General features: G+C 44.4%; 3 protein-coding genes across 3 annotated transcripts; all 3 read left to right on the forward strand.

Annotated features, from left to right (window-relative positions):
* The first annotated feature begins 429 nt into the window (after window positions 1-429).
* LOC117581920 (transmembrane 9 superfamily member 2) lies at window positions 430-3,610 on the forward strand. The gene is made up of 5 exons (XM_034269390.1): window positions 430-582; window positions 1,111-1,305; window positions 1,378-2,360; window positions 2,414-2,573; window positions 2,630-3,610. The coding sequence occupies exons 1-5, from the start codon at window positions 430-432 to the stop codon at window positions 3,131-3,133; spliced, it is 1,995 nt and encodes a 664-aa protein (XP_034125281.1). The 3' UTR covers window positions 3,134-3,610.
* A 109-nt stretch (window positions 3,611-3,719) lies between these two features.
* LOC117581919 (carcinine transporter) lies at window positions 3,720-7,551 on the forward strand. Its single transcript, XM_034269389.1, has 7 exons — window positions 3,720-3,913; window positions 3,974-4,198; window positions 4,449-4,634; window positions 4,791-5,049; window positions 5,113-5,704; window positions 5,758-6,156; window positions 6,216-7,551. The coding sequence occupies exons 1-7, from the start codon at window positions 3,821-3,823 to the stop codon at window positions 6,508-6,510; spliced, it is 2,049 nt and encodes a 682-aa protein (XP_034125280.1). The 5' UTR covers window positions 3,720-3,820; the 3' UTR covers window positions 6,511-7,551.
* An 857-nt stretch (window positions 7,552-8,408) lies between these two features.
* Window positions 8,409-10,060, forward strand: LOC117582095. The gene is made up of 3 exons (XM_034269657.1): window positions 8,409-9,009; window positions 9,081-9,784; window positions 9,837-10,060. The coding sequence occupies exons 1-3, from the start codon at window positions 8,472-8,474 to the stop codon at window positions 9,891-9,893; spliced, it is 1,299 nt and encodes a 432-aa protein (XP_034125548.1). The 5' UTR covers window positions 8,409-8,471; the 3' UTR covers window positions 9,894-10,060.
* Window positions 10,061-13,234: the final 3,174 nt, after the last annotated feature.

The raw sequence follows: 13,234 nt of genomic DNA on the forward strand, positions 1-13,234 counted from the left end.
AGTTGTATGATTTTCGTTGGTATATTTTGAATATGAGAAGGTATAAGCACCTAGTGGTATAAGTCCGCAGGCAAACTGACTACGTCGAATTCCATTTAGGGCAGTCATATTTTTAAAAAATATCATATCACAATATAAAATATATATCACTGCAAAAATATCGATATATTGATATTTTGATATATATTTGACAACCCTAATTCCATTTTGAAATCCCAGGTGGCAACGCCTGACTACGCAGTGCTGACGTTCGGCCCAAAAAAAAGGAAACGTAGGTGGAAAAGTAAGAAAAACACGTAAAACACACGGCAAGAAACGCAAAAATAGTTGCTGCACTCGTCCCCCATCTGTGTGTGCAACGTGTGTTAACCTGCCAGTAAGCATACATCGGCCAATCTCTCTGGGAAACCATTCGCCAACACACCGAAGATGATCCTGCATTCTGGTCCGCCACGGGGCCTGTCCCCGCTGCTGTTGTTGCTCCTGCTGCACACGCTGTTGACATTGGGTGGTGCCTTCTATTTGCCTGGCCTGGCACCGGTGAACTTTTGCAAGAAAACCGATACGTCCAGCACATGCAAGGTATGTACAAATACACTAGCCTACAAAAGTCTCGATTTGTGTCGGTGTTTGTGTACGTGTTTGTGTGTTTCTGTGTTTTATGCCTTAACAATTAGCAAAAGGGCAGTGCAAGTGCTGATAAATTCCACTAATGGCTGCGGGTAAAAGGCGGAAGCATACCGATAAGGTTCAGCAATGTGTGTGCCATGTCCGCTAAGTGCTCGCTGCTGGCTGCTGTCTGCTGACGTTGCTGCTGTTTAGTCTTAGACATGCTTTAATATCATAGCTGCCGTCTTGTTGGTTCAGTTGGCCAAGATACCATACCTCACCATTATGATGATCTAAACATTATTTGTTCGGCCTTATGCGCTTGTTAATCGTTTCGTTTACGCCGCTCTCAAGCAATAGTTTTGCAGATAAAAAAGAGGCAGAGGCAGCGCTCCAGATAGCATAAAACCAATTGAAACTGTCGCACATTTATCAACATATTCCCCTGATTGATGTTGTTTTATTTCCCATTTTCTAAAACCTTTTTTGTTTTGTTCGCAGTCGGATGTTATCTTGTATGTGAACCGCTTGAATACTGAGGAATCGGTCATACCCTATGAATATCATCATTTTGATTTCTGTCTGGGCATAGAGGAGAACTCACCCGTGGAGAATCTCGGACAGGTGGTCTTTGGCGAGCGCATACGCCCGGGTCCATATAAAATTCAGTTTCTGGAGAATCAAGCATGCGCTGTGGTAAGTCGAAGCTCAGGGCAAGTCCCAAGGAGTTCATCAATTTCAAGCACTTTCTGTGTTTCCCCCCTGTAGGCCTGCACCAAGGAGTACAAGGGTGGCGATCCCATCAGCAATCGTCGCATGATGGTCCTCAAGAAGGGCATCAGCTTGAACTATCAGCATCATTGGATTGTGGACAATATGCCGGTGACCTGGTGCTACCCCCTGGAGAATGGCAAACAATATTGCGGCACCGGCTTCCCCATGGGCTGTCTCGTGCGCACCGATGGCGAGGGCTGTCCCATCAACTCCATCTACAACCAGCCCATGCATTACTATCCCTTTAATCATGTGGATCTGGAGATAACCTATCACAGCGGACAGCTCGAGGACTGGGGCATCGGTTTTGGCAACAGTGGCAGGATTATCTCCGTGAAGGTTACACCCAAATCCATCAAACACACCGATCTCAACTCAGTCAACTGCCTGAGCGCCGAACCGCTGGCCATAAGTGAGACTTCCCTGAAGACCGGCGAGCAGCTGAAAATTATCTACACGTACAGCGTCAAGTTTGTGAAGAATGATGCCATCAAGTGGTCCTCCCGCTGGGATTACATTCTCGAGTCCATGCCCCACACGAATATTCAGTGGTTCTCCATTCTCAATTCCCTGGTGATTGTGCTCTTCCTCAGCGGCATGGTGGCCATGATAATGCTGCGTACGTTGCACAAGGATATTGCCAGATATAATCAGATGGATAGCGGCGAGGATGCCCAAGAGGAATTTGGCTGGAAGCTGGTCCATGGCGATGTGTTCCGGCCGCCACGCAAGGGCATGCTGCTGTCTGTTTTCCTGGGCTCTGGCATCCAGGTGCTCGTCATGTCCATGATTACCTTGGCCTTTGCCTGCTTGGGTTTCCTGTCGCCAGCTAATCGCGGCGCTTTGATGACTTGCTCCATGGTTTTGTTTGTGTCGCTGGGCACACCCGCTGGCTATGTGTCGGCGCGTATTTACAAGAGTTTTGGCGGTCTCAAATGGAAGAGTAATGTTATACTCACCTCGATTGTGTGTCCAGGGTGAGTTCAGGCAGATATTTAACAATGCTTTATATTAATCTTCCCTCTTGCAGCGTTGTCTTCTCGCTGTTCTTTGTCATGAATCTGGTGCTGTGGTTTGAGAACAGCTCGGGCGCTGTGCCCTTCAGCACTTTGATTGCCCTGCTGGCTTTATGGTTTGGTGTCTCCGTGCCGCTGACATTTGTTGGGGCTTACTTTGGTTTCCGCAAGCGCGTAAGTAGACCACAACTTCCACTGCTATGCCTACTAATGCTCTGTGTTCTTTGCAGGCCCTGGAGCATCCTGTGCGCACCAATCAGATACCACGCCAGATACCCGATCAATCGATTTATACACAACCCATACCCGGCATTGTGATGGGCGGCGTGCTGCCATTTGGCTGCATTTTCATCCAGCTCTTCTTTATACTGAGTTCGCTGTGGTCAAGCCAGATGTACTACATGTTTGGCTTTCTCTTTCTGGTCTTTCTTATACTGGTCATCACGTGCTCGGAGACGACCATTTTGCTGTGCTATTTCCATTTATGTGCCGAGGATTATCACTGGTGGTGGCGCTCCTTTCTCACATCGGGCTTTACGGCTGTCTATCTATTTATTTACTGCTGTCACTACTTCATCACGAAGCTCTCGATCAAGGATAGTGCCTCGACGTTCCTGTATTTTGGCTACACAGCCATTATGGTCTTTCTTTTCTTCTTGCTCACCGGCACCATTGGTTTCTTTGCGTGCTTTTGGTTCATACGAAAGATTTACAGTGTGGTGAAGGTGGATTAAATGCTGGACCATGGATGGAGCGGCAGGATCGAGCGAGAATTGTGTGCAAGAAATGTATTTTTGTATTTGTTTAGCCACAAATTTACACTTAAGCCTAATGTGTGTGCGTGTGTGTGATTTCAGCGACAGTTTTTCTGTTTACTTACGTTTGATGGATAGATATACATATTTAACTGTGTATGGAACGAAGCGCGCAATAATCTTTAAGTAAAAACATTGATAATGATCGCCCCCAAAACATTTTCTGTAAACGATTCCAGCAAAAACTGTATTCAAATTTCGTACTTTAAGCGTAGGCAAAACCCAACAGAAAGTACTAAATCTATGCAGCAGTGTTTAAAGTACTTTAATTTAATATTTCTACCTTGCTTTATTGTTAAATCAAAGCCTAAACAACTGTAATTAGTGGCTCGTCTTAGCTATAATTCGAGCGAATTTCAATTTTTCAAGCGTGTGTGTAATATTTTACTTTAGTTTAAACTTTAATTTAAATCTAACGTTTGCGACTAAAGAATAAACAAACAAAACAATATATAAATATAAATTATAAAGTGGAACCCTCGCTGGCGCTATATAAAATAATTTTTACTATTCTGCAACCCTTGACTGCACTTCTGTGGCTTCTGCCAGCTCGCTCTTGTGGCAGACACACTCGGGCCTCAGGCATTTCCAGCTCAGCGTTTGGCCATGTCAGAGACTGTGGACAGCGATGTGGATGAATACGATGAGCTATCGGAGCTGCGACAACGACAGAAACCCCAAGCTCAACCTTCAGTTGATGTGCGTAAGCGTAATACACCCAAAACTCCAATCAAAACTCACACTCCCTTACACTTCCAGGAGGCCTTCGACTTGGACGACTTGCTGCCGACCATTGGGGAATTTGGCAAATATCAAAAACTTTTGGTCTTTGGCATTTGTCTGCCCGCTTGCATTCCCTGTGGCTTTTGTGCCTTCAATCAGCTGTTTATGGCTGATACTCCGGATGATTATTGGTGTCGCATACCCGAACTGGGGGACATGCAGCTGGAGCAGCGCAAATATTTGGCCATACCCAAGGAACTGGTGAGTGTGTGGGCAGCCATACGAGTGCGCTATCAAGCGGCCAGAGCACTCATTGATTGTGCCAAAATGTCGATACGAGGGTGGTGCGATGAGTAATCAAAATGGGTAAAAAATAGATGATGAAATGGGGGTAAAAACGTGGGGAGACATTTGGGTAAACTTCAGCTAAGAGAAACCAAAACGTTTAGCAGTAAAAATGTTATACAAATGATTTGTAAACAAAAGTATTTTGTTTCTGTTATTTTTGTAGGAAAACGATGAGCTGGTCTACAGCAAATGTCACACCTATGGCGTTAATTGGACGCAGCTGCTGGACTCCCTGGAAGATGAGGCTGACCTGACCACGCTGGAGCCAAACAGCACTTGGCCTGTGGTTAAATGCACGCAAGGCTGGGAATATAATACCACAAATGTGTGGTCCTCCATTGTGATTGATGTGCGCGGCACACACAGACACCACAAAGACACAAACCAAACATCAACAGAACTTCATTTAGGCTGCAGCTTGTTGAACATTTCCCTTAAGCATCAAACCAGCATCATCCTTTGAGCCTTGACTTGAACCCCCAGCTAATGGACCGTTTATCGACAGTTTGATTTGGTGTGCGATCAGGATATATATCCCACGATCGGCCTGGCAGCACTCAACACTGGCGGACCTGTGGGCGTTTACTTGTTTGGTTTGCTCAATGATCGTGCGGGCAGGCGGCTGTCGTACTTCACCTGCTTGGCCACGCTGCTCGCTGGCAGCCTGATGACTTCGCTGAGCAAGGATTTCTGGACTTGGGCTGGCAGTCGCGTCATTGTGGGACTCACAATACCTGCGGTGTATCAGATACCATTTATTATATGTGAGTGCAGGGAAGGCAAAGGGAAGGTTTTCCTATAGCTTAAAGTTCTCCCCTCTCTTTTAGCTCTGGAGCTTGTGGGCGAGAACTATCGTTCCTTTGTCACTGTCATGACCTGCACCTTCTACACCTCGGGCATAATGCTGCTGTCGGTTGTCACCTATCTGGAGCGCGATTGGGTGCGTCTCTCCTACATCACCTCGCTGCCTTTCTATGCGTATTTCCTCTACATGTTTGTCATGCCGGAATCACCGCGTTGGCTGCTCATGCGCGGCCGCCTGGAGGAGGCACTCAAAATCCTGGAGCGCATGGCCACAGTGAATGGGCGACAGTTTCCCGAGGCGGTGCACTGCAAGCTGGAGGCACAAATCCGACGCGACAAGCTTAAGAAGGAGAAGAAAAAGGTGGCCAATGTGGGTCTGCGGGATCTCTGTCGCACGCCCAATATGCGCTTGAAAACGATATTGATTACGCTCAGTTGGTTTGCCAATGAGACGGTCTATCTCGGCCTCAGCTACTATGGACCCTCGCTGGGCACCAATCAGTATGTGAGCTTCTTTCTGTCTGCGGTGGTGGAGCTGCCCAGCTACCTGTGCTGCTGGTACTTTATGGACACCTGGGGCAGACGCTGGCCACTCAGTTTGTCCATGATACTGGGGTGAGAAATCAGTTTTAATATCTCAAATTCTGTCCTAATTGTTCACTTCGCAGCGGTGTGGCTTGTGTCATAACTGTCATGCTGCCCGATGAGGCTGTCGATGAGACGCTGTACCTCTATCTGGTGTCCAAGGCTCTGCTCTCCGCCTCCTTTCTCATCATCTATCCATTTGCTGGCGAGCTGTATCCCACACAAGTGCGTGGCATAGGCATTGGCGCCTCCAGCTATATCGGCGGTTTGGGCCTCATTGTCATTCCCTTTGTCACATATTTGGGCAAGGAGAATCTCAAGCTGCCGCTGGTTATTATGGGTTTTGTGTCCATGCTGGGCGGCATGACGGGTCTGCGATTGCCCGAGACGCTGCATCATCGACTGCCGCAGACCATCGAAGAGGGCGAGGAGTTTGGCAAGGATTGGCAGCTGAAAGATTGCTGCAGATGCGCCCAAAAGCAGTGAGTCTTGGAGGAGAAAAATCTATTATTTAAAACTAATATTTCCATAAACTCTCAAGAACTGTGCTCTCCCAGCCCACATCTTATGAAAATCTAGATGTCTTGGGTGGCTCCTCCAACACTGCCTCCGAGGCGGAGGTGGAACTGGAGCTGCGTGACAATCGACTGCCTCGACAGCAGCCGCCCTTGAGTTCGATAGATGAGCGCACGCCCTTGGAGGGGCCGGCGGGCATGGCCAGCGGCAGTGGTCGCACCGTTCATCGGCCATCCATGAAGCGTTTGGTGCGTCAGATGAGCATTATGGATACGCAGCGGACCAATGATGGCACCATGCAGCTGACACATTGGATTTAGGGGGGAGCTACAATAGTGGGTAAAGCTCGAGATAAATTGGTAAAAACGAAACCTTAGAGTTTTATTTTGAACAAAAACAATGCTGGATTAATAATGAATAATGCTAGGATGATAAAAGGTTGCCATATGTCAGTGTACTTGCACTTAAGCAATAAGAATATTAAACTGATGTTTGGCAGTTAATTTATTAATGTTTTGGACTCAAAACTGTATCGCCAGGAGTTTTGATTTGTGTCTCTAAAATTGTGTATCCATTAAAGCCTTATAGGCCATGTTTTAGAATAAGAATGCAATGAAGACATAATTGTTTAATTAAGTTTGTAGCTTTACAAGTTTTTCAATGTGCAAAAAATCGATCAATCTATATGCCTATATGAATATTACTACCATGAGAAATATGTACTCAAGAGAGCATCAGAAAATGCAAATGGAACCTAAAATCTGTCATGTAAGATGTAGAACAGATTTGGCCACTTTATGGCGGTTCCTAAAAGTTGCAGAATTGTTAAAAAAAAACCTAAAAATGTATGCACAATACTTGCTTGTGGCAATGAAATGGTTTTTTTGTTTGAGTTTACCCAACTAAGTTGATTTATAATATAGAATGCATTAACAGATGTAAAGCAACAGGTTAGAGCACTTGGCTAGCTAGGATGGATGCCTGCTGTCGATATATCAAATGCAGGAACATTTCCTTAAGTTCTATAACATCATTAGAGCTTAAATTAAAACAAAGAAACAAGCCAGTCATTAAAAACAATAAGTACTCAAGCATTGCCAGCAGATAATTGACATATTTACGGATATTTTTTGCGGATACCCTAAACCATTTCCCCTATGGAAGGAATATCAATATTGAATATTCACTATAATTGTAGAGCATTGCTATTAGCTGTAAGTTGCGTTTAATTCAAAACTAAACAAAGGCAAAACAAACAACAACTATCGCGGGGAGAAAGTATAGAAACCAACAAAATTAATTCCTCAAACATATCCGGTAAAAATAAATAAATACAATATGAGGATTGCGCATTACTGTAACATTACAAACATATCTCTGAATGGTACATATATAAATAAAAATACATACATATGGTACATATTACATGCAATGGCGACTTCTCAATCAATTGACGATTGATTTATGCATTTATGCACGCAATTATGCAATTAATTGTTGTCAAACAAATAGAGAGAAAAAAAAAACTTGTTTATGGAGGAATGGCATCAAATTGCCGACCAATGGGAAGTGCAAGGCCAATCAAGGGAAGCATTATATATGCTACTAGCCGGTAATTGTTGAGTATTTGGGGATTGATTCATGAAGTTCTCGCGGTTTGTTAGGCCATAAAACAGCTATGTAAGCATCATACATTTTACATACATAGTTACATATATTTTTATCATAATCTGCCGCAAGATTTGGTTAGTCCATTGGAGCAAACAAAAATGTTTAACAGTGAAATCTTAGAAATTGCATTGGCTTTGCTTCCGGCCTTACTTTTTTACATTTTTATTTTATCTTAAAAAATATTTTATGCATTTTTTTTATTTTGAAATTTTTATTTTGACCTTAGAAAATTGTTGAAATTTCTGGCTTTAATTTATGACAGTTCGAGGAGTTTGTTAGAGTTGTAATATGAAAGATTACAGATCTGATTTATGCACAGCACCTTCCTGATGACCCACTCCATATAATATCAAAAAATGGACCTAATTTTCCAGATATTTGAATGAATTTTGGTAGACACATAAATGCCTGCATTATCTATAAATTCTAGCAAAAATCCTAACCAACCGGAAATGACTACATTCACAATTATAAAATAAATATAAACATATTTCTGACATTACTTTTTCATGGTTTCTTCTGTCAAAAACTGTACAAAACAAAAATATGTACGTCAAAAATGTAGCAAGACAAAATTTAACCCCAGGGCCGCTCCCCTTTTCGGCACACAATGAGTGATGAAAAATTACACTTTGGCCTCGCACCGCTGCGCTCTGTGTACCGCTGTGCGACCAACATATTGGACCTCAATCTGGACACCATGCTGCGGGTCTACGACTATCTGGCGGAGCTAACGGATCAGGTGCGTCTGGCCTGTACGGGGCCCAAGTTCCGGGAGGCATACAAGATTTGGGCACGCACACACCGGCACACACTCAATGTGGAGGATCTGGAGACGATGCGACTGCCGGAGATGATTAATTTCTTTACGCTGGCGGGGCCGTTCATCAAGGTGCTGCTGGTGGACTGCGCCTGGAACGACAAGGAGTCACTGCTGGTGGAATTTATAGCGGAATTTTGCAAGAACCTCGAGGAGATTTACTATACAAATGTCACCGATGACTTTCACTATGGTGCGATCATGTCAAGGATGCGGCATCTGAAGCGCATCACCATCCATTGTGAGGATGCGGAGGATGTGCTGAGCTTTGACTTGCAGGGCAATCGGGGACTGGAGTACTTTGAGTTGGTTAACGGGTGTTATACGGGTAGGCCTGGGTCTGGGTCTGGGACCTCTTTGGTGTCTGTTTTGCAACCAAAAGTATTGTCTTTTCCCCAGGCAAACATCTCTGCGGCTTTCCCAAACTGCAAACTCTAGTCCTGCGCGAATGTTTGCTCTGGAACTCGGGAGAGTTTGGCATTCCCCTGAAGTCGTTGCGCATCCTGAACCTCGATGACTGCTGCTTCGAGGTGATGAATGAGAGTTTGTACCAAAAGATAGCCGACTGCTGTCTGAACCTGGAGGAGCTGCACTTCTCCGGCTGTGACTCGCACTTTGAGGTGATTGCGCAGCTGCCCAAGCTCAAGCGCTGCACACTCAAGACCTGGGTGACCTCCAATGAGCTGAACATTGGCTTCCTCAACACACTGGCCGAGCAGCGGGGCAACAGGCTCACCCATTTGCATTTGTCCGGCCAGTTTGAGATCACCAATGAGCATGCCCGTGCCCTGGGCCTGTTGCACTCACTCGAGGAGCTGCGCTGGAGCAACAATGACAATCTGGAGGATGATCATTTCAAGTTCTTCAATGATTTGGGTCTGCTCGAGTGCTTTGGCCTGTGCTCCTGCGATTGTGTCACGGATGTTGGACTTATGAGACTGTTGCGAAAGTGCGCACAACTACGGCTCATGGATCTCAAGGAATGCGATCAGATTACGAATGAGTTTGTCCTCAATGCCATTGGTTGTCTGGCCAAACCCACGCCGTGTCGCCATTTGGTCATCAATGTGCTGGGCACCAAGATCAAGGAGGGACTCCTAACAGTGGGTAGCTCCAGATTTTCTTAGGTTTGTTCACATATTTTTTCGCTTACAGAGCATGGCATATCTGGCGCCCTTGAACAATGTAAAGCTGAACTTTATTCGTGCTTAACAATGGCATCCACTGGGACAATGGGATCCACTCTGCGCTTAGTCATGCAGCACAAGGAAGTGGAAGCTGTCCGGCAATATTTATGATCCACCAGAGAGAATGCTCCATTAGCATTGGCATAATTGCTGGGACAAGCGTGTAGAGCACACACTTGGGCACTTTTAATAATAATAAATTCAAAAAAATAGTAAACCAAAATTGGTATTAAAACAATAGCAAAAACAATAACTCCCCCCCTGCCACCCGTACCTTATTTCGATTGGGTTTTTGCGATTCGAATTGCTGGCAATAAATTTCGCATTCAATTGTTAAACTTTTGCTGCGATGATGTCTGTGTTAGCAGCAGGAAGCAATACGAGAACCAGATCAGATCACAGTGCGAGCAGTTCAATACTCACCTGTGGCCAGTCCAAGTTGCATTTACCAACAAGGTGACGTTCTATTCACCACGCTCCCTCGGCTCGCAGAGAGACAAGCGCTGGAAAGGAATAGCGAGCGAAAGAGAGAGCGTGACAGCGCGCTGTGGTGAAGACGTCACCCTGCACATAAATTCACCGTTGTCCAGTCTAATGGTGGTTAGTCATTCGATTTCGTTCTGCCTCCCCTCCCCCCCTCTCTCTTTCTCTACCATTCTCCCTCTCTCTTTGTGTTTTTGCTTTGCGTGCTTCCACATTGCTGCTGGCTCTGACCTCGAGTTGCTCCTTAAATGGTTGTCGGCAGCAATCGCTTTGACTCTCTGCGCGCGGGGGAAACTTGCGGCTGCTCTAATGCCTTGACATGTTCAGGTGTCTGTGTACAACGAGTAGTAGCTCTGACTAATTAGTGTAACTTTAACTGGTCCAAAATCGCTGACATTTGGGGGACCTGGGGACCTGGACCTGTATCTTCTGCAGAGGCCATCTTTCGATTCATCGAAGAGTTTGCATGGGTAAAGCAAATTAAGCGACGAATGTGCCGGGGAGTTTACACAGATCTTTGTGTTCCGCTCCTACTAGATCGCTGTGTTGGGTACACTCCGAAGCGTGTTCAATCACGCCTGTGAATTATTTAAAAATCTCTGCGCTGCTATTTCATAAGAGACAAGCCTTAAAATTGTTTCTTTCTTACCCCTCCTCCTGTGATGGCCATAGAAATTCGTGTTGTCGTTTTGTTGTCTTGTCCCTGTTGTTGTTGTTTTGTTGGGGGCCTTGCGATTATGGGAAATGGCTTTTGCTTTTGCTATCGCTTAGCACACCTCTCAAAATGGATGAACTTTTAGTGTCGCCTGAGAAGAACCTACAAAAGGGGGCGTGCATCTCTCTCTCTCGCTCTCTCTAGCTCTCTCTCTCTCTCTTCGGTAAAAGAAAAAGTGCACTAAATGCATGAAGATAGAGGGGGAGTGGGGTACATGTAAATATTTTGGTCATACATCTTTAACATAATTGGTTTTGCTGTGGCCATTATTTGGGCATTATCATAAGGCCCCAAGGAAAGATTTCTGCCCTATTAGCTTTGGTATTTTTGGTAGTATTAAAAAAGGAGGAAAACTTTCAATTTTTGGCATTTTTTGTTGTTGTATTTTATGGAAATTTTGATTGAAAATCCGCGCTGGATGCCCTTTTAGCTGTGTAAAGTTAGAAGCATTCCGCAAAGTTTTTGTATTTTTATGAATTTTTCATCATTTTTGTGTACTATACTTCATATTTATTTTGCATATTATTTTCAATATTACTTTAATTTATTTAGAGGTTTCTGGGCATATTATTAAAGGCACGACCCAATGGTATTTAATTGAATTATAATATAATTAATCCTGCGAAGATCCCTAAATGCATTTATATTTTTGAGAAAGGAACGGACGACTTTCCATTTCATTTGTGCAATTTATAAACTTTTCTTTTCCTTGTAAGACTTATTTTTAACATTATTTTATTAGTCCCGCCTACAGATCTCTTTGTGGCATGTTAAAATAAAATCTCTTAATTTCTTTCGCTTTTCGCTCGAACATTTAGTGGCCTGCTCAAAAGCGCAAGAAAGAAATAAATGTTTATGAGACACCCACAACCAGTAGGGGCACATGCAGTGAACGACGACCCACATTGTTTTGGATTCGGCAAATTATTTTGTGGCACGCCACATGCTGCAACAGCAAGAGCAACAGCAACAGCAACAGCAACACTAACAACTGCCACTAAGAGTTGCCAACATTAATTTAATATTAAAATTACAATATTTTGGTTTCTTTGTTGTTGTTTTGGGCAGATCCAAATGCATTTTCTATGATTCTTCAGAGATGTTTTCATGCACGACTTTGGGGACTTGTCGATGGATTGTTGCATAGTTGCACTGCTGCTGCCGCTTCTGATCATCATCATGATGCTGACGATGATGATGATGATGATGATGGTGATGCAAAAGTTAATTTGCAAAAAGATGCACACTCCCTAGTTCTTCGGTCTGAACTTTTTCGGCTGCAATCGCCGTCGTGGGGGGAGAAGGCGAATGATTGGCACATTAGCAACAAATTGTTAGTACATCTTATTTAAGCCGTTTAATTAATTCCGCGCATACTCAATGGCCAACAAATATAAACAATAAAAGAATAGAAAAGCAGCTTGAATGTTGTTTTGTTGTGTGGTAACTGGCGACTGTGAGGATTACCTGTAAGCTTGAAGAAAGAATAATCCTCTAAGAGGCGCAGAGTTCCAGGAGTTGCAACAGGCAGATGAAGAGGTAGAGATGCTAATTGTTAGAACAAAAGAGTATACATTTTTGCACATTTTACGTACATGAATAGGAGTACTCTTTAGACAACCCAAAACTGTTTCTTTCAGCCGCCACAAATAGCCACACAAAACCCAAACAACTCACAGCTCCCTGCCAGCGCCAGGGTACCACAAGTAGAACTCAAGAAGTAGAAAAAACAATCAGCCAAGCCACACGAAGAGCGAGCTTCCAGCATCTTTGTGGCAACATCTCGGGCCAATTGCCAGTCGTCGAAGACGTGCTTAGAGGCTTGTCAAGGTGCCCCCGACCTGGTCCAGCTCCAAGGGGTTCGCGGATCTCCATCTTAACTATGTAATATATATGTATATATGTATGTTTATTTGTCTGTGTTATATGTGGAAGCTACCTGCAATTTGACAAAAGCCGCTGGCAGCCAACGCGATTGCATGTTTTGACTTTCAATTGCTGACCAAGTTCTCTGCTCCAACTGCTCGAACTGCGGCCAGGGGTTCTCTCGGGTCTCGGTCTCGCTAGTCTGGGGTCTCGCGCCTCTTGTCTGAGGTCTCTAATGTCTCTAGTTTCTCTGTTCTGTTCTGTTCTGTTCTGTTCGGTTCTGTGCTATCAATTGATACAAA

This window comes from Drosophila guanche, unplaced genomic scaffold, assembly GCF_900245975.1.
Source record: "Drosophila guanche unplaced genomic scaffold, DGUA_6, whole genome shotgun sequence".
Lineage (NCBI taxonomy): Eukaryota > Metazoa > Arthropoda > Insecta > Diptera > Drosophilidae > Drosophila > Drosophila guanche.